Raw genomic sequence first — 21,747 nt, forward strand, 5'->3', positions numbered from 1 at the left:
TACAGTCTAAGTTTCTGTCTTTTGTAAACCTTGGAGTGAACACTATATTTCCTATATTCAGAGGAATTGTATAAGACAGCTAAGCAACACATTTGCTGCATTCAAGATAGAAAGCTGAGAGGCACGCCTTGGGGGAGGGGTACTGGCAGGTAGGTGGGTGGTAGATGGAGAAGGCGGGTTGAACTTTTTACGTGCAAATATTAGTTACTTTTTATCACTTAATAACTAGAGATTTTATTGTTAGATTTCTCCAATGTGTTAGTTATTTTTCTCTGGAGTGACTTTGCCTCCCCTACATTGGTCCCCACAGTGCGGGAACGCCTGTGGAGCACGCTACTGCCCCCTAGTGGCCAGAGGCCAGCCATTCTGGGGAACTTCAATGCACAGGATCACTTGGCCAGATGGCCACAGGGCCACAGCCTGCACTGGGTAGTACATAAAATCTCAATGACAATTTGGTAACCAGCCAACACTGTTCCTGCCATGCTGTAACTCTCTGCTGAGGTACAATACAAAATTTTAAATGCTTAAGTGGAATTTCAACAGTCAAAATCTTTTTCCTAGTAAAAAATTCATTTAAAAGGTGACAGCATTTAGCATATTTCCATCCCTTAATATTTATCATCGTTATGCTACTATCTACATATAAATACAGAGGCACTGGCTCAGCTCACAACTTCCTGTGGGTTAGAGAAGCACCGCACATCCACCACGTGCATGCTTTTCTCCTGATGCTTTGTGTAGGCTAACACTCGGTTTAGATCTTGGCTTTCACACAGCTCTCTTCTGAGGTATGGCGGGAGGTCCTACAGGGTGCTCTGCAGCACTGATTTAAAATATTCTGTATGTAACCCACTCGCATATTAGACAAAGCTAATAGTATAAGCAAGATTCATTTCCAATCTGTCCATTTTCCTAAACCAGACTACCACTTAGGAATCACGTAATGTTTCTGGTCTGCATGTAAGACATTTCTTCCACAAAATGGATTTTCAACAAATGGACTGAGCTGAAAGCAAAATCATTTGGCCCCTGTGTCAGGAGTCCTCCTAAGAGACGCAGGGATTCCTGTGATGCGACTACAAGTGTATTTTTTTTCCCAAGGAACCATTTCCCCAATCAGACATAGATGCATCTTAAGGGCATTATGCTAAGTGACTCAAGGCAGTCACCAAAGGCCAGGCTCTCTGACTCTGCTTGCATAAGGTCCTGGAGCGGTCGAGCTCATAGAGACTGACATGGAATGAGATGGGGAGGAACCCAGTGTTCAACAGTCCTGTCTTCATATGACACTCTGGAGCTCGGTGGTGGCAATAGTGTACAATGTGAATAAACTTAATGGCAACAAGCCACACACTTTAAAATGGTTAACATGATTAACTTTTGTATTTTACCATGATTAAATACACAAAACCACAAAACAAAAACTACACGGGTACTATCTCTTGCTGGGCTTATATTTGTCCTTGAACTTTCTGTTTCCATAGAACACAGCAATGGTCATTACTTAGTACAGATCATTTCCTTAAAAATACTGTCCTTTGTCTTTTCACTAGTTTTCAGAGGCAGAACAAGTAAAACTTCAGCTTCAATTATCCGAAAAGGCAGAGGGAAGCACAACAGAATCTCATCCAAGCTGTGCCTCAACCTGAGCCGACACAGGTTTCCAAGAAAAGCTCCAACAAATACAACTAAGTCATGGCTGAATTATGATGCAGGCAGCTAAAAGACAGCAACGCTTTTCAGGGTGGCCTTGGGCAGCAGCCTCCTGGAACTGGTCCCACATCTCTCCTGTGAGGGCTCAAGATACAAGTTTAGGAGTGGTAGGGACTGGATGAATATGCTTCTTACTGTTTGAATACCTGACCATTGAGAGAAGGCCTTCCGCCTCTTATGCCAACAGAAGCAAGAATATCCAGTAACAAGATAAAGCAATAGTGCATAATCCTTTAACTTCTCAAATTATTATAATTATAACTAATGATAATGGCATAACGGTGGCAAGGCATATTTAATAACTATAATCTTATCACACAATTATCGCCAATAATAATTAACAGTGGTGACTCCAGATGCTTGTAGTCTTCCACCTAAAATCCTACAGATATGAAGTGGTGGCTTCAGGCTCCACATCCCCTAATGCTAGGCGTCTCAGCTAGGGTCATCTTCAAAGGGGTACACCAACCCACCCCTAAAACCTTCAACCCAAAATTTGTCTCACCTACAAGAAGTGTAGGGATAAAGATGGGGCAGACATTGAGGGAATCGCAAACCAATGACTGGTCCAACTTAAGACACATCTCCTGGGAGAAAGCCAGGTCCTGACACTATTAATGATACTTCACTATTCTTGTAGACAGGAGCCTAGCATACCTGTCTTCTGAGAGGATTCATCTGGCAGCTGATGGAAACAGATGCAGAGACCCGCACCCAAACAATAGCCCAAGCTCAAGGAGTTTTGTGGAAGAGTGGGAAGAAGGATTGAGGCATCCAGAGGGGGTCAAGGACATCATAAGAAGACCTACAGAGTCAATTAACCTGAGCCCATGGGGGCTCACAGAGACCACAGGGCATACATGGACCACACCTCAATGCCCTACACATATGTAGCAGATGTGCAGCATGGCCATCATGTGGGTCCCCTAAGAATTCGAGCGGGGTGGGTAGGAAGCTGCCTCTGACTCTGTCACCCACCTTAGGATCCCTTTCCCCTCCCTGGCCTCAGTGGGAGGGGATGTGCTTAGTCTGAGATGGCAGGAGGGAGAAATGGGGGGTGGGGTGCATGAGGGAGGGACTGGGAGGAGAGGAGGGAAGCAGCTGGGATCAGGCTGTAAAGTGATTAAATAAACAGATAGATAAATAAATAAACGGGAGAAATCCTACAGATAAAAACGGCAGTGAGCTATGCTAGAACGCTTTCCACTGGGCAAAAGTCATGACATGGTCGGAATTTTTATCCAAAGAACCTGCATCGAGACACGTCCAGCTTGCTCAGGACAGGCTGACTCTGTAGAAGCTGTGGGAATCCGTTGGGTTTGGTTAGCTGTTGCAGTCCAAGACCACCATGTCCTAGCATCTGAGGATGAGGTATTTTATCCGGCCGAGCGGAACACAGGAAAAGCGGGCTCAGAGCTCATCAACAATAAAGCCCAACCCAACCTTGGTAAATTCTCATCTACTTTAGACCCCACATGCTCTCACTGATGTGAAGCTGAGTTATCACCCTCTTCTGTTCCTTCTTCCCTCAGAATGCACACTGACAGAACTGCCCCCCCGCCCCCCCCCCACCCCTTGCATCTCATTGGTTTGGAAGTCAGGCCATTTGTGTTTTTGCTAACCGCTGCTAACCATCTTTGACTGGGGCAAAGCATTTCACTTATGGCTTTAGTTTATCAATTTGCCTATGTTTGGAAAGGGATAAGGTGGACCCAAGGTCTCCTTACAGCACTACACTTCTCTTAATTCTTTGAGTGAAACCCTTGGTTATGAGGAGTTCATTCTTTATATAACAAGAAACAGTAAGCAAATGTTCGTCTAAGACATGGGCAGTGCTTGCTATTTTCCTCAATTGTGAGTACATGAAACATCACCTAACTTCACAGAGAACCTTTCTTCCAATTAGGATTTTTAAAAAGGTATTCCATGGCACACTCAAGCTCGGACTCTTCTCTCAGTCCCTTGTGGGGACAGCCTTCCTTCCAGCTGGCCTACCAGAAGAATTCCTGACCTGGTCAAAAGTCAGCCCTGTGTCCTCCTCTGGGCCTCTCCTGGTTAGTTCTACCTTCCTTCTTTTGGTTGTAGGTTATCAATAGCAGAAGGGGCTGTGACATAGATAAACAGGTAAGAACACACACTGCAAGAGGGAGGATGGAGTGGCAGAGAAAAGTTCACGGGCCTGAGCTGGTTAGTGTATGTCAACCTGACCCAGGACTAGAGCATCTCAGTTGAGCTGCTGCTCCCATCAGTTTGGCCTGTGGCCAGGTCTGTGGGGGCATTTTCTTGATTAATGACTGATGTGGAAAGGCCCAGCTCACTGTTGGTGTGTTAGCCCTGATCTGGGACATATATGAAAGCCAGCTGAGAAAGTCACAGGGAGCAAGCAAGTGAGAGGCCTTCTTCCATGGTCTCCTCTTCGGTTCCTGCCTTGATTTCTCCAGATGGTAGACTGCAAAGTGTAAGATGAAAGAAACCCTTTCCTCCCCCGAGTTGACTGTGGTCAGCACTTTATCACAGCTGGAGCTAGAACAGAGCCACAGGAGGAGATGACAGCTCTGAGCCCAATTTCTGCTCTCAGGGCTGGTACAGAAAGAAGGGCGAGGCATACACATTGGGGAGAGAGTTGTGCCGAGCCAACAGGGTCACACATACTATACTGATGCCTCTAACTTGTCCAGTTGCTCAGATGTAAAATTTCACTATTCTGCAACAAGCAAACCTTGGGCAAAACACTCAATCACAGTCCCCATGTGCACCATGCCTTCACCAACCATGGCCCAATGCACCTTCCAGGGACTATCTCATTTTTTTTTTCTTTCTCCTGCCCCTGCTTTCATTCATTTTTTTTTTTTCTTTTTGTTTTTTGAAACAAGGTTTCTTTGTGTAGCCTTGGCTGTCTTGGACTCACTTTGTAGATCAGGCTGGGCTTGAAGTCATGGTGATCAGGCTGCCTCTGCCTCCCTGAACACTGGGATTAAAGACATGAGTCAACAAGCCTGACTCTATTTCATCATTTCTTGGATCCGTAAGGCCCCTGAGTTTATAATCCAAGTGACAAAACCATCATTGATGTTATTGGAATGCTGGCCTCACTCCCTGGAATCTACAGGACAGACAAATCACTTCTGCAGCAGCCAGACACAAGGGTACAAAAGCTCAAATATATGGAGTGCATGAACCACACAGAACTCGGTAATGATTCTGAGTGTATTCCTATGGATGGCTTTAATACTCAGATTATGAACAAACAGGCATTTATTATTCCCATTTTACAGATGAGAAAACTCAGAGTTAACGAATGTGATGGCTGAATAAGAATGGCCTCCATAGCCTCATATATTTGAATGCTTAGTCATCAGAGAGTGGTACTATTTGAGAAGGATTAGGAAGTGTGGCCTTGTTGGAGCAGGTTTGGTCTTGCTGGAAGAAGCGTGTGTGTGAGCACTGGGGAGGGCTCTAAAGTTCTGAAAGCTCATACCAGGCCTAATCTCTCTGTGTCTCTCTGTCTCTCTGTCTCTCTGTCTCTCTGTGTCTCTGTGTCTCTCTGTGTCTCTGTGTCTCTGTGTCTCTCTGTGTCTCTCTGTCTCTCTGTGTCTCTGTCTCAGTCTCAGTCTCAGTCTCAGTCTCTGTCTCTGTCTGTCTCTGTCTGTCTCTGTCTGTCTCTGTCTGTCTCTGTCTGTCTCTGTCTCTGTCTCTGTCTCTGTCTCTCTGTCTCTCTCTGTCTCTCTCTGTCTCTGTCTCTCTGTCTCTCTCTCTCTCTCTCTCTCTCTCTCTCTCTCTCTCTCTCTCTCTCTCTCTCTCTCTCTCGCCCTTCCTCCCTTTCTCTCTGTTTGCAGATTAGGATGTTACTCTCAGCTACTGCTCTGGCACCCGCCTGCAGCTGCCAAATCCCCTACCATAATGGTAATGAACTAAGCCCCTGAACCTGTAAGCAAGACCCCAATTAAATACCTTTTTTTTTTTTTTTTAAATAAGAGTTGCTTTGGTCATGAAGACTTTTTGACTAGGACAATGAGGGTGCCAAGTCATCTAAAGCCACACCAAGTAAGAAAGCAAGGAATTAAACTCAGGTCATGGTAATTCAGTGTTGGTAATCTGCCTTTATGAAAATACACAATGCTCAAATTTGAAGACAGACCTCAGGATGTACCTTCCCCAACACAGTCACCGCTTCTCAGATCCTACTAAGAAAAACTGTGGTTTATAAAGCTTTTGGAGATTGACCCCAGTAACTGCCACATCATTTACTACTGTCCTGGGGAAATGATTTCCAACTTCATAACAGTTCACTCAACAATCAAATGCTTGGGACACAATCCATTTTCACCACAGGGACCGCAGTTTCCCATGGAGGGTAGCTACACACATGTGTGCGTTCTATCTACCTGAGTGTAGGGAAGAGCTGCATACTCAGCCCGTGCTGAACCGAACACTATACCGAAGCCTTTAATTTGCCAAGCTGATTAGATGTAAAATGCTATTATTCAGCATTGAACAAACCCCTGGGAAAGCATCCGCCCGGTTAGAAGCGCTCCTCTTGTATGGCCGCAGAGGGGGAGGCCATCTGTGACTAAAGTCTCACTGCAGCACAAAGTGAACAGGGACTAGTTTTGTGGGATAGTTCTTTGTTAGTGGGGAGGGGGAAAGTGGGAGGGGAAAACTTCGGTTGTAAATTATTTAAAATTCACAGCTTTTCTAGCGTGAAAACTGTACAACTTAGTGCACCTTGTCAGGTACCCTCTTAAAACAAAGCAACAAAAAGTACTATGAACTTATGGCAGATGAAAATTCCGTTTTCATAATGTAGTTATTTTAGCATGCCTTTTATATAACCTCCTACTTGGAGCTTCAAGAGAGTCAGAAAAACACATCTTATAAAATGTTAGACATATGTAGTGAGAGAGTGTGCGTTTATTTGTATAGTAATATATAAAGAAAGTGAATGGCTACATGTCCCTTCACGTCTCATTGGTCACTAATGCCAGTGTACACTTTCCTGACTCCCTTTCAGTGCTGTTCCAGGCCATGGTGCTGGTCTGCAAGAGTAATGAAGTCACAGGCACTTAGCCCAGTCACAGTGTAGTTTGGGCTGGCCTCTTATAGATACAGGATAATTCCTACACAACTTAGCCACTTCTTAGAGTCGTAATCAATTTCCACTTCCTGGTGGCTTGCTTAGCTGCCAGTTCAAGTTTATTCAGCTGTGCATCAACTTTCCTAGTGAGCTCATGTACAGCCCTAAAGGAGGGCCTGCCACACAGGTGACCTCATGCTCCTCAGCTGCTTCTAGCATTTAAAATGATCACCTTGCAAGTATAACCCAGTAGTTCTCAATGGGTGGGCCAAGGCCCCTTTGGGAGTGTCAAATGACCCTTTCACCATTTCCCTAAGACGATAAGAAAAAAATAGATACTTACATTACGATTCATAACAGTCTCAAGATTACAGTTACGAAGGCGCAACAAAAATGATTTTATGGTTGGAGGAGGAGCCACCACAACATGAGGAGCCATATTAAAGGGTCACAGCTTTGGGAAAGTTGAGAACCACTGAGCTAGACTTTTCTCGGAAGAAGAACCTTGATTGAGAAAATGCTTCCATCTGATTTCCTGAAAGCAAGCCTATTGGGCACTTTGATGTGGCGACACACAGCAGTATTGCCAACCAACGGGCTGAGGGTTTGGCTGTCTACCCAGATACACACTACGAGCAGGCCAAGGAGTTCTCCAAGTGTGTGCCTTTGGCGCCTCAGTTCCTTGCATGGTTGGCTGTGGGGAGAAGCAGCAGAAAACAGGAGCGAACAATAAAACGTGCTGCTTCCTCGGGGATGGGATCTCCTAACCTGGGACTGCTAAGGCTTTTAGGTGTGCCTAGGAAGCCAAGATGCTGGCGTCCTGGCTTGAGGCCTGACAGTAGCCAGTGTTACCGCTCTGCACAGGCCTAAAAAGTAGATTCCTCGGTCTTTCACACTGGCCAGTGTCATAGCCCGCATCTGAGACCCTTGGCCCTGCACACCTAGCTCTCTGGAGCCCAAAGCCTGCAGCTTCTCTGGTTTTGGCTCCTTGCAGCATTTGATCCTAGGTCCCTCTCAGCTCTCCACCCTCTCTTGCTGTCTCTCAACTCTCCGTCCTTCAGCCACCCTTCTTTTTTCCTGCCCTGGGCCAACTCTTGAGTTGTCCAGTAGCTTCTTCAGAGGCCAGCGATTCGGCCAGCTTGGCTTTCCCCAGCCTGGCTTGCCCCCAGCAGCCACAGCCACTGTCCTGCTTCTGCAGTCCTCTCTTAGCCTTGGGGTACCTCAGATAGTAGATGCCTAACTCCAAGCTCTGCCCTCTATCTTCACGCCCTCCTCCCTGTATCTTCTTCTTTATCCTTTGATACTGACATGGTTGGATGTAGGAGCCCACCTGGGCTGATCTTATTTCAAAAGCATAGACTTGACATCTGCAAAGACCTCCATTTCAGAATAACTTTCCAGCATATAGGTAGTCGGGAAGTAAGCTCCACCCTAGGTATTATGACTTGAATTATATTCCAAGCACACAGCCGTGCCAAGACAGATGAGGGGTCCACCTCTTCCGGGGTCACTGGGCAAGCATTAAGCCTGACAAAGCACTGTTAAAATCTGGTAAAGTCACTATTAATATTAATGATGAATTTATCATATTCTTACTGTATGTACTCCTTGTGTTCACTTCCCTGTAAATAAGCAAAGATGGCGGGGATGAAGAGTTTGATTTCCTGCGTGGCACTTATTGGGCCCTTTTCCTGTCATGGCTATCTTGAGCAAAGGGATTGTCATTTAGCCAGCTGGAGTACTTTTTACCAGGACCATCTGTCGGAACACTGTTTGGATGATGCCTTCAAAAGCTAAGTGATGATCGCATCCCGCTAACCCAGCTGGGAATTGAACTCAAGACCTTTGGAAGAGCAGCCAGTGCTCTTTACCTCTGAGCTATTTCTCCAGGCCCAAACAGAGACTTTGTAAGGATCACCTGTTGTTGAGTGATGGGTGAAAAAGAAGATGACAAGGAAGCATACCTGGTCTCATTGGCACACCGGATCTTGCAGCCTTCCTTGGGAATCACCAACCCTAGATGCATTCGGAGTCTGCAGTTTGTGGGTCCCGTGTGTGGCCACACATGAGTGCCAGGGTGCATGATGGAATATTTGATCTGCACAGAAATCATGACACCCAATCATCCATTTACCAAGGTGCCGAGAAGCAGTCAAATTGCTATCAATTCACGAGAGTCTTTGTAACCCTTGGGACTTATGTTCACATCTTATTTCTTTGTAAAGGAGCCAAAAAAGCAAGCCCTCCCATTTTCCACAATGTGACATAACGCTCAACATTTTCCACCTTCACATTCTGACATCAACCACATGAAATTATGTTTCATTAAAAAGTGGATGGGGAAAAAAGAGAGACACCTATCGTGCCAAGGGAAATAATTGTGATTTTTTTTTTTTGTAAAAGTCAGTTCTGTCTCTTTCCTGACAACGAACTCTGTTCTTCCCACCTCTGAAAACATCCTTGGTACCTGTCCTCTCCTGCATCCTGTTGTCTCGGAGAACTTTTCGAGTAAAGCACAGGTCTTAGGAGCTCCTTTACAGGCATTCTCATTTTTCCTTCCTAGAACAAAACAGGATAAGACTATTGTGAGAAGCAAATCCCAGCTGCCATGATGCATCTGTGGTCTCAGCCACTCTGGAAGTTAACTGGGAGGGTCATTTGAGCCTAGGAGTTCAAGTACAAGCTGACCAACCTAGTGACCCTACTGAAGTACACACACACACACACACAAACACACATACACACACACACACATACACACACCTCAGAAAACAAACTGCATTATAACTTTATCACATCCCCATTTGAAACTCATGTGCTTGTATAATCTCCATCACTGTAGGAATGTGAAGACCGAGAGAACGACAGTTAGAAGCCACTGTTATCATAGGGCCCTTAAATGTGCAAAAGTGAGAGTGAAGAGTCAGCGATTTGGATTAGAAAAGATTGACCAGCCACTGCCGGCTTTAGAGATGGAAGAGGGATGTAAGATAAGAGCCATGGGCAGATTCTAGAATCTGAAGCCCACCAAAGGATAACAACTTGGTTTTAGGCAGTGAAAACTCACTTCAGGCTTCTGAGTCATGCTTTTATGCCACTGGTTTGTGCCAATGTATTACAGCACACACTGGAAATTAATACAGCTTCCAAGAAAGGAAAATACATTATATTCTATCCCTGTCTCAACTGCACTTCTAAGAGATAGCAAAACATTTTGAGTTGAAATTTAGTGTATTTTCAATGAAGAACTTTTAAAGTTGATAAAATGGCATTTAAATGAAGAGCATGAGGAGCTTTAAGCAAAATGTTTTTATGAGTAATTGTATCAAGAGCAGATCCTGGAGCATCATCTTCAGCATCTTCAGTATCCTGGATCATGTAAAATTCTCCCGACTCTGCTTGGGAAGAGCTGCTCAGAATGTATGCAGTACCACTAGCTCTCATAGAGGAGGTAAACCACAGTTCTGGGTTTTTTTATGTTTTGCTTTTTTTTTCTTCGAGACAGGGCTTCTCTATGTAGCCTTGGCTGTCCTGGACTTGCTTTGTAGACCAGACTGGCCTCGAACTCACAGAGATCCACCTACCTCTATCTCCCGAGTGCTGGGATTAAAGGTGTGCGTCACCATGCCTGGCTGTTTTTCTTTTGTTTTGTTTTTAAGACAGAATTTTTGTTTTCCTATTCAAAATCCCTATTTAAAAAAGCTACATCTAAAGAGGATCTCGACCTCAGTGCTAATGTACATATGATAATCTTATGCTGAGGACAAAATGAGTTCCAAGAGATACAGAGTCATAACTTTTACCTCAGTCAAGAGCATCTCTTGGCTTAGAAAACAGCTTATAGAGTTTCATTAACTCTTTGCTTCTTTTTTCAAATAATTTTTATTTACTTTTATTTCATGTGCATTGGTATGTAGGTGTCAGATGCTTTGGAACTGGATTTAAAGACAGTTGTGAGCTGCCATGTGTGTACCAGGAATTGAACCCAGGTCCTTTGGAAGAGCAGACAGTGCTCCTAACTACTGAGCCATCTCTCCAGCCCTTGCAGATGAGCTTTTTATTTCTTAATGCAGTACACTACTAGCTGCTCTTTTTAGTTAGTAATAGTGTACCCCAATGAGCCAAACAAGCCATGTCAGTTTGAAAGAACAACATATAAATATATAAACTACCATAAACATACTTTTTAGCTTTGGTGTTCCAGGGCATCTATGAGCAAGGCTTGGAGAGCGAAGGCTGGCAGGAGACCATCAGCTATGGCCTATGCTGCTAAGACTGGGGCTGGGTGAAGTCAGGTAGCTTGAAAAGCCACCAAAGCATCTGGGTTTCCCTCAGCAAACTGGTGAGGCCTGAGCTTGTGTAACACCTGATTGGTCAGTTGTGCCAAAACTACCAAATGATTCCTGTCACCAGGGTTCTCCTGGTTGGGTCTGGATTAGAGACCTCTAGGTGCATCAAAAGTGAGGGTCCCTAATCTACATATCCACAACTAAAACCTAATTGAGCATTCAGGGATATGGTATTCAAATGACCTCAGGTCTAGCCTATGGTTGTTTGATCAGAAACAGTAACAAGCAAAGTCCACGCCAATATTCCCAGATCAGAAAAACTCTGAAACCTGACATATCTCTGGTCTCAAGATCAGGGATATAGCTGGTCTATCTCTTGTAGTCGGAAAATACAGATTTTCTCTCAGGAGAAGGTAATGCAGTTGTGGTGGCACATCCATGACTTGCAACCAGTAGTTTTAAGTATCCACGTGGGATTGAAAGGACCCACTAAGCACAACATCCCCGTTGTGCTCACCACGGTCACATGTGATGATGTAGGATGTGCACTGCACCCAGGAAGGCGGGCGGGCACTCGGGCACTCAGGTCCTTATCATACAGAGGACACACTGACACACAGAAGGGTCACACAGTAAATGGAAGAGCAGAGAGCTGGGAATTCCAGTACAGAAGGCATGGACCCGACACCTAGGCTTTCAGATAGGCCTGTGATGGCTATGTCAGTTGTCTACATCTGGAGTTAACTGACACTCGAAGCTAGCTGGGCACGCCTGTGAGGGACTTTTGCTTAATTAGATCATTTGAAGTGGGAAGATGTACTTCCAATCTGGGTCTTTGAGGTGGGGAGTGAGACCTTTAATCCAGATCTTTTGAGGTGGGAAGACATACTTGTAATCTGGGCCACACTTCTGCTGGAAGCCTATATCAAGGACACAAAAGAAGGAAGTTTCTCTCTGCCTGCTTGCTCGTGCCCTCACTAGCAAGTCCACCCCTTTATTGGCATTAGAGCCCACTCCTTTGAGATTCTAGCTTAAACTGAAGACCAGTTGAGACATCCGGCTTCATGGACTGAGCAACCACTGAGTTCTTGGACTTTTCATTTATAGGCAGTCATTGTTGGACTAGATGGACCTCAGCCTGTAAGTCATTCTGACCAAGTCCTCCCTCTACCTTCGGTAAGTTCTTTTATTCTACAGAACCCTGGCCACCACAGGCCTCAAGGCCACCTCTTTATTGCCCATCACTAATGCATTCTTATTACCCAGCAACACTGCAGAATTGTTGTCATATATTCAGTGCTCTTCTCCGTAGTAGTCACTGACAGTGGTAACTACTCCACACTCAGTATAACTATGTCATTACTCTTTTTAAGGAGATTCACAGCATGCCCACATGATAGAGCAAGAGAGATTACACGTGGGACCATAATCGAGGCCTATGATTTCCAAATTCTATGCTTCAAAGCACACTTTCTCCCTTTGTTACACCACGAGTTATCAGGCAGGAGGCACTCGGTTGACTCTGTAATTCAGAAAAGAATGCCCGGCATTGGTAATGCAGTGGATTTACTGCCATTTTCATTATCTGTCACCAAAGTTAATTCTCAACAAGTATAAACTTGGTTTCTTTGGGAAAATGGCACAGGGAAGAGACCTAGTGGGTAATGCGGATATAAAAGAATAAGGCATTGCTTGCATGTGACCTCATCAGGTCTATTCATGGAACTAGAGACCCGGCTATATTCTTAATGTTCAAGACTCTACAGAGAAGACAACTTCCATTCTGCATGGCAGCTCTGGTCAGTGAATAGTGGCTGCCCAGCCCAGCAGTGTAAACTGTGCCTGTTGTTTCCAAGCCCTGTGCCTTAAGATACAGGTGCCCATCTCATTCTGCCCTGCGCCACAAGCAGACTGCAGAGGGCCTAGAAGTCAGACATCCAGAAGTGATGGAGGAGCCATCAGCACCATTTCCCCTAGGCTCTAGAACAAATGCATGTGGCATATTTCCTTTGTATTTTCGTCACGGTTGACAATAATTGTTTAATATGTGAGCAACACACACGGTTAACAGTAGTCAATCAGTAATTTATTAGAGTTCTGGTGAGCAAGCACGGGGACTCGCACATTCCGAGCTAATGCTCTAGCACTGGCCTGGGCCCCTAGTGCTGCAGGTACAAAACTTATTTGTGAAGAAAACATTTGTCAATTATATCTTTCTTCATTGCTAAAAAGTTGATTATTCTTATTTTTTTTTTTTTGGTTTTGAATCTAGCCATTAACAGCTGAGCCACACCATCATTCAAAGTGGCAGCCTACAGAATGGGAAAATATTATTACCAACTACATAACTGATAGAGGGCTAATATCTAAAACATATAAAGAATTCAAGAAATTAGATATCAAGAAAACAGCCCAATTAAAAAATGGGAGACAGATCTAAACAAAGAATTCTCAATAGAGGAAACTGAAATGGCTGAGAACACTTAAAGTAATGACCAGCATCCTTAGCCATCAGGGAAATGCAAGTTAAAGTTACTTTGAGATTCCATCTTACTCCTGTCAGAATGGCTATGATCAAGAAGATAAGTGACAGCTCAAGCTGGAGAGGATGTGGAGTAAGGGGAGCACTCATGTATATTGCTGAGAGTGTAAACTTCTACAACCGCAATGGAAATGAGTGTGGCTGTTCCACAGGAAGATGGGAATTGATCTGCGTCAAGGACCAGCCATTACCCTAAGGATACTTCATCTTACCTAAGATACTGTTGTTCAACCATGCTCATTGTAGCCTTATTTATAATAGCCAGAAACTGGAAACAATCTGTTGTTCTTCTCAACAGAAGAATAGATAAAGAAAATGTGGTACATTTACACAATAGAGTACTACTCGGCCATGAAAAAAATAACCAAAATCATGAAACTCCCAGATAAATGGATGGAACTAGAAAAAAAAAATCATCCTGAATGAGGCAACCTAGTCCCAGAAAGACAAAAATGGTATGTATTCACTTACATGTGGATATTAGCTGTCAACTCAGTGATTACCAAACTACAATCCACAAACCCACAGAGGGGACGTAAGAGGAAGGGACTAGAGGGAACAGGTAGATCTGGTTAGGAAAGAGAAATAGGATAGAGATGGATGAATTGAGGGGGGCTAGAAAGGGAGGATCAAGAGGAGGCTGTGGGAGGGAAGACATGGAGTGATAGAGAAAATTAAAGGGCATTTGAAGGGTAGTATGGAAACTGAATACAGAAGAAATCTAAAACATATACAAATAATGGAGAAACAGAGTCCCAGCTGGCCATCTTGTCACCAAATGAAGCTTCCTATAGTCAAGATTATAGGAATTGAATTGTTGGCCTAAGGGGCCCCTCAGGAATCTCCAAACTAGGTCCTCTGTGTTTATAGCCTGGCTTCCAGTTTAGTGTTTTTATGGAATTCCCGAATAAGCAAACAACTGGGCCTCTGATTCTTGTGCCCTTCTCTTGGGCTCTTTTCCTTCTGCTGGTTTGCCTTGCTCAACTTCGATGTGATAGTTTTTGTTTTATCTTGTTATATTTTTAAAAATGAACAAACAAAAGAAATACTTAAAACCTAGCCACTAGAGTGAATGCTAACAACTGAACTTTCATTTATACCTGCTAGGAAGGGTGTGTGTCTGTGTGTGTGTGTGTGTGTGTGTGTGTGTGTGTGTGTGTGTGTGCGCCCTTGTGCTTTTATTTGGTTACAGTTTGGTGTTGTTTGGCGGGCGGGGGGGGGTGTTGTTTTACTTTGTTCTCTTGGATTGGGGGGTTTAGTAGGTTTTAGGTTTTTGTTTGACTTTTGAGAAAAAACTTAAAAGTTGGGTAGGTAGGGAGGAAGGAATTATCTGGAAGGGCTTGAGGGAGGGGAAGAATATGATCAAAATATATTTAAATTAGAAAAGTGTTTTAAATAATAAAAATATAATAAAGAAAAGAAAATAGATTATTCAAAAAGGAATATAAGAACTGAGGATAAAACTTGGTGGGACATCATTTACCTGTGTGTTCCTGGAACACACACATATATAACACAATTTCTCTTATTTACTACACACATACTCTCTCTCTCACACACACGCACTCTCTTACACACACACACTCTCACACATACTCTGTTACACATACACTTTCTCTTACATACACACACTCTCACACATACTCTGTTACACACACACTTTCTCTTACATACACATACACTTTTTCACATATTTTCTTACACACATACTTTCTTACATATACACATTTTCTTGCACACATACACTCTCATATACCCTCTTACATACACACACTCTTACACATGCTCTTTTATATACACACACACTCTCTCTCACACACACACACCCTCTCATTCATGCACATACACTCTCTCACACACCAACACCCACACAAATATAGTTCAATACCAATCATACTATTTAAAGACTATAGAGGTATACTGGAGCTATATAAAAAAAAACCAAAAACAAAAACACATGTTTGTTATACACACACACACACACATACAAACACACACACACACACACACAATTACTTTGATTCAAAGTGGAATTCAGGACATAAATTTAGCCTGTTTTGAATCTGGTGAAAAATAACACAGTATAGATTAAGCATCCGAAGCCACATACCATTAACCTGAGATGCCTATATTAATAAAGAATGCAACAATTTTACTACGGTGTTTCAGCCAAAGTGTTTACCAGAACAATTAAAAATCAACAGAGAGAACAATAACAAGAAGAAAGTTATCAATGAGGAGTTAGAAAACAGTCGTGACATAAAACAATGTTATCCTTTGCCGTAGCTCTACCCACACTGACATCACTTTGGTCCACAGCACCACCTGCATTTTATGGTAGTGCATCCAGCTCAGAGACACTCCTCTCTGAGACAGCGATAGACGGGGTGGGCTTTCCAGTTACACATACGCAGTATGGACAGTTAACAGTGCACTCTATAACAGAGAAGACTAGGAACATTGAAATCCCTTATGTATTTATTCAAATACACATATGTATACACACAAATACATACACGTGTTTCAAAAACAGTGAGTGCTTATCAAAACTCCTAGGCAGCTGTCACCGGAAGACTCCTGTCACTTGTCTCCTCTGGTCAATGCATGAGAAAGACCATCCAGAAGCCCAGAGCTCACCTTGCTGCCACAGCGTGAACTGGCTCCAGTCCCCCTTCTCCCGGAGATTTTCATCTTCAGGCAGGAAGAGACCCTTGGCTTTATCCATCACCGTGAGGCCCTCATCTCGGATCAGCTTCCAGTTTCTCTCTAAAGACTTCAAAGAAGATTTTTTAGCTTCACTGAGATGAAAAAATGTGCCTTGCAGAATATCTCATAATGACTTTCAGTTTGTTTTTGTTTGTTTGTTTACAAAAGAAATAAAATTCTTGCTTTCATTTAGATTATTTTTTTTCAAACCTTTTTTCAAGTATATTGGGGGTGGGGGGAGGGAGGGAAGGAGAGAGGAGGGGGGGGGGAAGGGACTGAGAGAAGGCATTCAGATAGGAAGGCAGCTTATTACTGGTGAAGAGTTCTTGCTAGGTCCTCTTGCAGAGGATTAGGGTTTGGTTCTCTGCACCCACAAAGTAGCTTACAACTGTCTTTAACTCCAGGTCCAGGTCATGGACATCATTTCAATAGAGTTCCTTACAGTGACGACATCCCCACAAGGTAAACAGTAGTTAAACTTCCAAAGGTTTTTGTAAAGTAGGCCCCACCCCCGCCCCACCCCACACCAGCAGGGTGCATTATAAAGTTAATAACAAGACACACAAACACAAAATGTTTAGAATCCAGGGAGACACACATGTCCTTGACTTATTATTTATGAGGCAGCTTTGGCCTCAGCTGGAGCTTGATATGGGCAGATTCAGTGACTGATCCTGCAGGCTCTTGTCAGCACCACATTGTCCTGTCCCTCAGAGGCAGGGATGCTGGGGTGGGGTTTTGGGGGTGGTGGGGGGGGGTGGGGGGTTGGAGGGTGGGGGGATGAAGAATCAGGGATCAGGCACAACACATTAAGCCAGACAGTGGAAGTGGCAGCACAAACAACAACGTTTCAACGCACAATGTGAGTCAGCGAGTAACTCCTGAAAATGGAGCGAAGAGTATTCTATCAAACATTTAAAACAAGACTACTGTTGGGTAGAAAGGGGCGCAAGATAGATTGAAAGTGTTTTGCTGTTGTTTTGGTTTTCATCAACCAATATTGCATGGATTTATGCAGGATGACTGCACAGATAGGAGACTGCAAAAACCAGACATTTTCAGATTTGAGCAGGGGCTATGCCAGCCCAGCATGAAGCTGCTACCTCATACATAATTTCCAAACTGCCTCAAGCCTTTCACCATATAATATGCACTGAAATTTGGTATGTATACAGGCTGTAACCTACTCTGGGAACAAGTGGGTAGTCTCAGCCAGTCACCCGATGCCAATGGTTAAAACCAAGTTCAAAGAGGACAGACCCAAGCTGCAACCAATACGGCTGCTTTGCTTTGCTTACATTTTTTTAAACATTCACTTGCTTTTCTCTGGCTAGAAATACAGTTTGTTGCCAGGGTAGGGAATTCTGAGGAACTGGATACAGACTGCTCTCTGATTCTGCAATCACAAGTAAGGCAATTAAGCTCTGGAAGGCTAGATTTGTCACCCACTCGTTTATAACCAGGGAGCATTTTTCTATCACGTGAAAACAAGAGGCCTCTTAAAATACTGTAGGGCAAGAGACTTTGCTCAGAGAGAATGCTTTGGTGATTCTGTTTCTGTGAAACCCATCATCCCCTTCCTCCACCCTGTGCCTTCCCTCCTCCTGTGGAGTGGTGCCTATCACTTGTCCCTGTTGAGTACGGTCCAGCAACCACATTCCCTGTTTACTCATCCAAGCCGGCAGTTTATAGCTAGTAAGTCAAAGAGCATGTTTCAATAAAGTCCTGGCTGTTTTAGCGCCCCAGAGTGAGAGGATTGGACAATAGAATTTCGAGATTATGGAAAAGAAGAAAGAGTGTGCCCCAGGACTTTGCAGCCCGCTCATCCTAAAGCGTCAAACTCCTCAGTGTCGGTGTAGCTTGTTTAAGTAGCGAGATAAATCTGTTAGAGTCTTGTGAACCTGTCATATATATATAGAGAGAATTACCTCTCTAGCACATGAAATTACTTCCCAAATGAAGTTATTGGAGCCTTATAAGGGCAAGCTTTTTCTCTCCCCTGCCCCCAGTGTTTTAGAAATTCCCTTGATTTCTTTTGAAAGCTGATTTTTAAGGGCATAGTTGGGAACAGCTGATCTTTTGTTACTAAAATAGGGCACAAAGTCCTAGGAGAAAATGTGAAAGTGATTGCATCACTCAATATAATCTACATTTTCTACTTAAGAACAGGTTGTCTTTTTTATATAAAATGTCAGTCCTGCACCTTTCACCCTTAGGTTCCCTAAGAAATGTTGCCAAGGTACTTTTCCATGGCAGTAGTGATTTTCTTTGTGTGTGTGTGTGTGTGTGTGTGTGTGTGTGTGTGTGTGTGTGTGTGTATGTGTGTGTGTGTGTGTGTATGCATGTGTTTACATAATCACTTTTACTTTTACTGGTGTGGTTGGGGGCACATACATCACAGCAGATTACAAGAGAATTTGAAGGAGTCACCTCCCCTACCATGCAGGTCTTGGAAATCAAATTCAAGTAGCAGGCTTGGCAGCAATCACCTTTACATAATGAGCCATGTAGCCTATCTGGATTTTTGTTTTAAAGCCCCCGCCCCCTTTCCCCTCATGTGTGGCAGTTGAACTGGGGGACAGCTGAAGTCCTGAAAGCACAAAGCAATGCAGCGGGGTCCTAAACTGACTCTAAACACATGTGCGAAAATGTCACACACATTGCCCATCTTGCTTGCTATGGTTGATCTTGGTTGTCAACTTTAATGGGCTAAGAGGCGCCTAGCCAACTAGTGTAGCATACTTCTAGGGAGCATCTGTGGTGATACTTCCAATGATAAGTGGCATGAAGGCTGGAAAAGAGGGCAGTGGGGGCGGTCGAGGGGGGTGGAGAAGAGCTACCGTGACCGTGGGTGCTATCACCAAATCAGCTGGGAGCCTGGATGGAACTGAAAGTGGGTCACCGGCATGCGATGGGTGCTAGGCCTTCCTTGGACTCTACTACTGTTTAGTGTGTGAGATGTGCTTTTCCTGCCACTACTGTCAGAGGACCTCAGATCCCAGCCTTTGAGTTCACTTGCACTAGCAACTTGACACAGGGCTTAGACTCCCTCACCTCCCCCCCCCCCCCCCCGAATGCCTCCCACCTCATCTGCTTCTTTTTGTTCTCCCAGCTTCTTCTAACACTGAGCAGCAGCCACTGCTTTCCCCAGCTCTCCAGCCATCAGCCATCAGCCATGACACCCCTCCCCCCCCAGCATCTGGCCATCTAATAAATCTAATAAATCACGCTCTAACCCTATGTATTTTGGTTCTCCTCCTTTACAGGCTAGTATGACTGACCAAGGGCTACAGAGGGTTCCATTGTAAAATGCTAACTTGCTCCTTCCTCTTTGGAGTTCAGCACTCTGTCATAGAAACTAACGGCTGGAAGGACCTCTACTGTTGCTCTAGGGGGAAGCCGGTCTCCTCAGGAAAACAGAAAATGACTCTGTTATTGGTTATTAAGCTCACAGCCCACAGGCCTGTGGCCAGCAGAGCTACTGGTGTGTGTGTGTGTGTGTGTGTGTGTGTGTGTGTGTGTGTGTGTGTGTAGAGCCACTCTTTTGTCATCCGCCCCCGGCCCCTCAAGGCACCTATGGAAAGAAAGAGGGTCACATCTTGACACAGAAACTGTACTGTGGTGGGCATTCGCGTGTTCTCCCCGAAAGCTCCCCCTCTTGGGGTTCTCACAGGCTCCCGTGCGTAGCAGTTCACACCAGCACCTGTCAGGAGAAGCTACAGTCAGGTGGCCTGCTCTGCACCACCCAGTGAAAGCAACTCAAAGGCAGCTCCCACCTGTGACAAGTGTCAGAGCTGAGTGAGCCATAAGATGGCACTGGTAAGTCTGGAGCACACAAAGGGAAACTCAGGGGCACACTGTGTGCTACATTGTAAGTTTTGATGGAAATATCATTTAACCACATTAGTGACTCTATGGGAGGTGTCATCCTTGGAATAACACAACAGGGTCTCTAGGAAGAACTGTGGGAAGGGCCTGAAAATATTTTTTAACTATATACTAAGAACAAAAAATGTATACAAACCTAATTGCACTGAGGGCACATGTGTGTGAGGTGTGTGTGTGTGTGTGTGTGTGTGTGTGTGTGTGTGTGCTCATGTGCACTAGTCAGTTTTGCTGGTACAGCGCATATCACTGACCAGGTGCTTAGGAACAAGAGAAATCTAGCATTTTACTTCTAGGCACTCAAGTTCCTGATCAAGGAATTGGAAGATTTGGTGTCTGTCGAAGAGCTACTTCAGAGTGGTGTTTCACCATAAAAGCTCACTATGACTGAGCAGGATTCGGCAGGAGAATTGTAAGTGCCCCGCTTCACAATCCCATCTCCTCTCAGAGGTCCCACATCTGAATGCCTTCATCATGGGAGTCAGGGCTTCAACAGAAGGACACGGCAGGGACACAGCATCCAGACCACAGCAGAGTATGTGTGTGTGCGTGCATGTGTGGTGTGTATGTGTGATGCGTTTCTGTGTGTGGTGTGTGTATGTGTTTGTGTGGTGTGTGTGTGGTGTGTGTATATGTGTGTGTGGTGTGTGTGTGTGTGTGATGTGTGTGAGTAGGAGAGTAAAAGAAACAATATCCATTTTCTCCACAGTTGTCTGAGCTTCATGGAATGCCTTTTTTCTTTTCTTTACTTTTCTTTTTCTTTTTAAAATTATAGCAGAACAACCCCCGCCCTCACCCTCACCTGAGACACCGAGTGCACAATGCCTACACACCTTTTTCAAGGCTTCACTTGAAATATGATCTCTTTGACCCTGACTCTATCCATTTGATAAAACTCAAAAGAGAAATAAGTGATCTGTGTATCTGGGCCGGCTTCTAGGAAGCCAGCACCTCTGGACGCATGTTGCTTCTTGTGGCTCCACAGGGCTTTGAACACAGGGGACTGTCATTACAGAGCTACATGGTTTCAGAAACCTCTGCCCTCCACCCGCCTTTTGAATAAACCTCAGCTGTATTCAGCTCTCTCACTCTCTACAAATAGCCTTCGAATCTCAGCACTTCCAACTGCCGAGCAAGCCAGGTTTGCCTCCACCAAAGGCGCTGGCCTGTCACAGCAGTGGCCTCATTTGCCCTCGGAGCCTGCCTTCTTCACCCACCTACATCCAGTTGTTTTTAAGTCCTTTTCTTTACAGCCCTTCAAAACTGACTTCTGCAAAGCCTTTCTTTTGAAGCTGCAGTAACAGCTCGGTGACATAAACCATGGATTATATTCCTTAGAGCTCCCCTCCCCCAAACTGTTCTTTAGAGGACAAACTGAAGCCAAATTCATTTTCACTACTCTCTTTACTAACTTTTCTCTTAACGCAAACAAACCTCTGTGTTTGCTAAGTAGCCAACCATCGCAACGGGTCTTACAATGAACACAACGCTCTCTCACCATTCTTCCCCAACCCTGGCCCCACTCACAGCTTTTA

General features: G+C 44.4%; 1 protein-coding gene across 6 annotated transcripts in view; it reads right to left on the minus strand.

Moving 5' to 3' along the window:
• The window catches only part of ASPH (aspartate beta-hydroxylase), a 204,669-nt gene that overhangs the window by 4,032 nt on the left and 178,890 nt on the right, over window positions 1-21,747 (minus strand). For all 6 annotated transcript variants that reach the window (XM_084776185.1, XM_084776183.1, XM_084776181.1 and 3 more), the window contains 3 exons: window positions 16,259-16,394; window positions 9,258-9,349; window positions 8,755-8,888 (listed from right to left, as the gene is read on the minus strand). In XM_084776185.1, coding sequence (XP_084632311.1) covers window positions 8,755-8,888; window positions 9,258-9,349; window positions 16,259-16,394 — 362 coding nt within the window. The remainder of the gene's footprint in view (window positions 1-8,754; window positions 8,889-9,257; window positions 9,350-16,258; window positions 16,395-21,747) is intronic.

Source organism: Acomys minous (assembly GCF_964271855.1).
Source record: "Acomys minous genome assembly, chromosome: 1".
NCBI classification, from domain to species: domain Eukaryota; kingdom Metazoa; phylum Chordata; class Mammalia; order Rodentia; family Muridae; genus Acomys; species Acomys minous.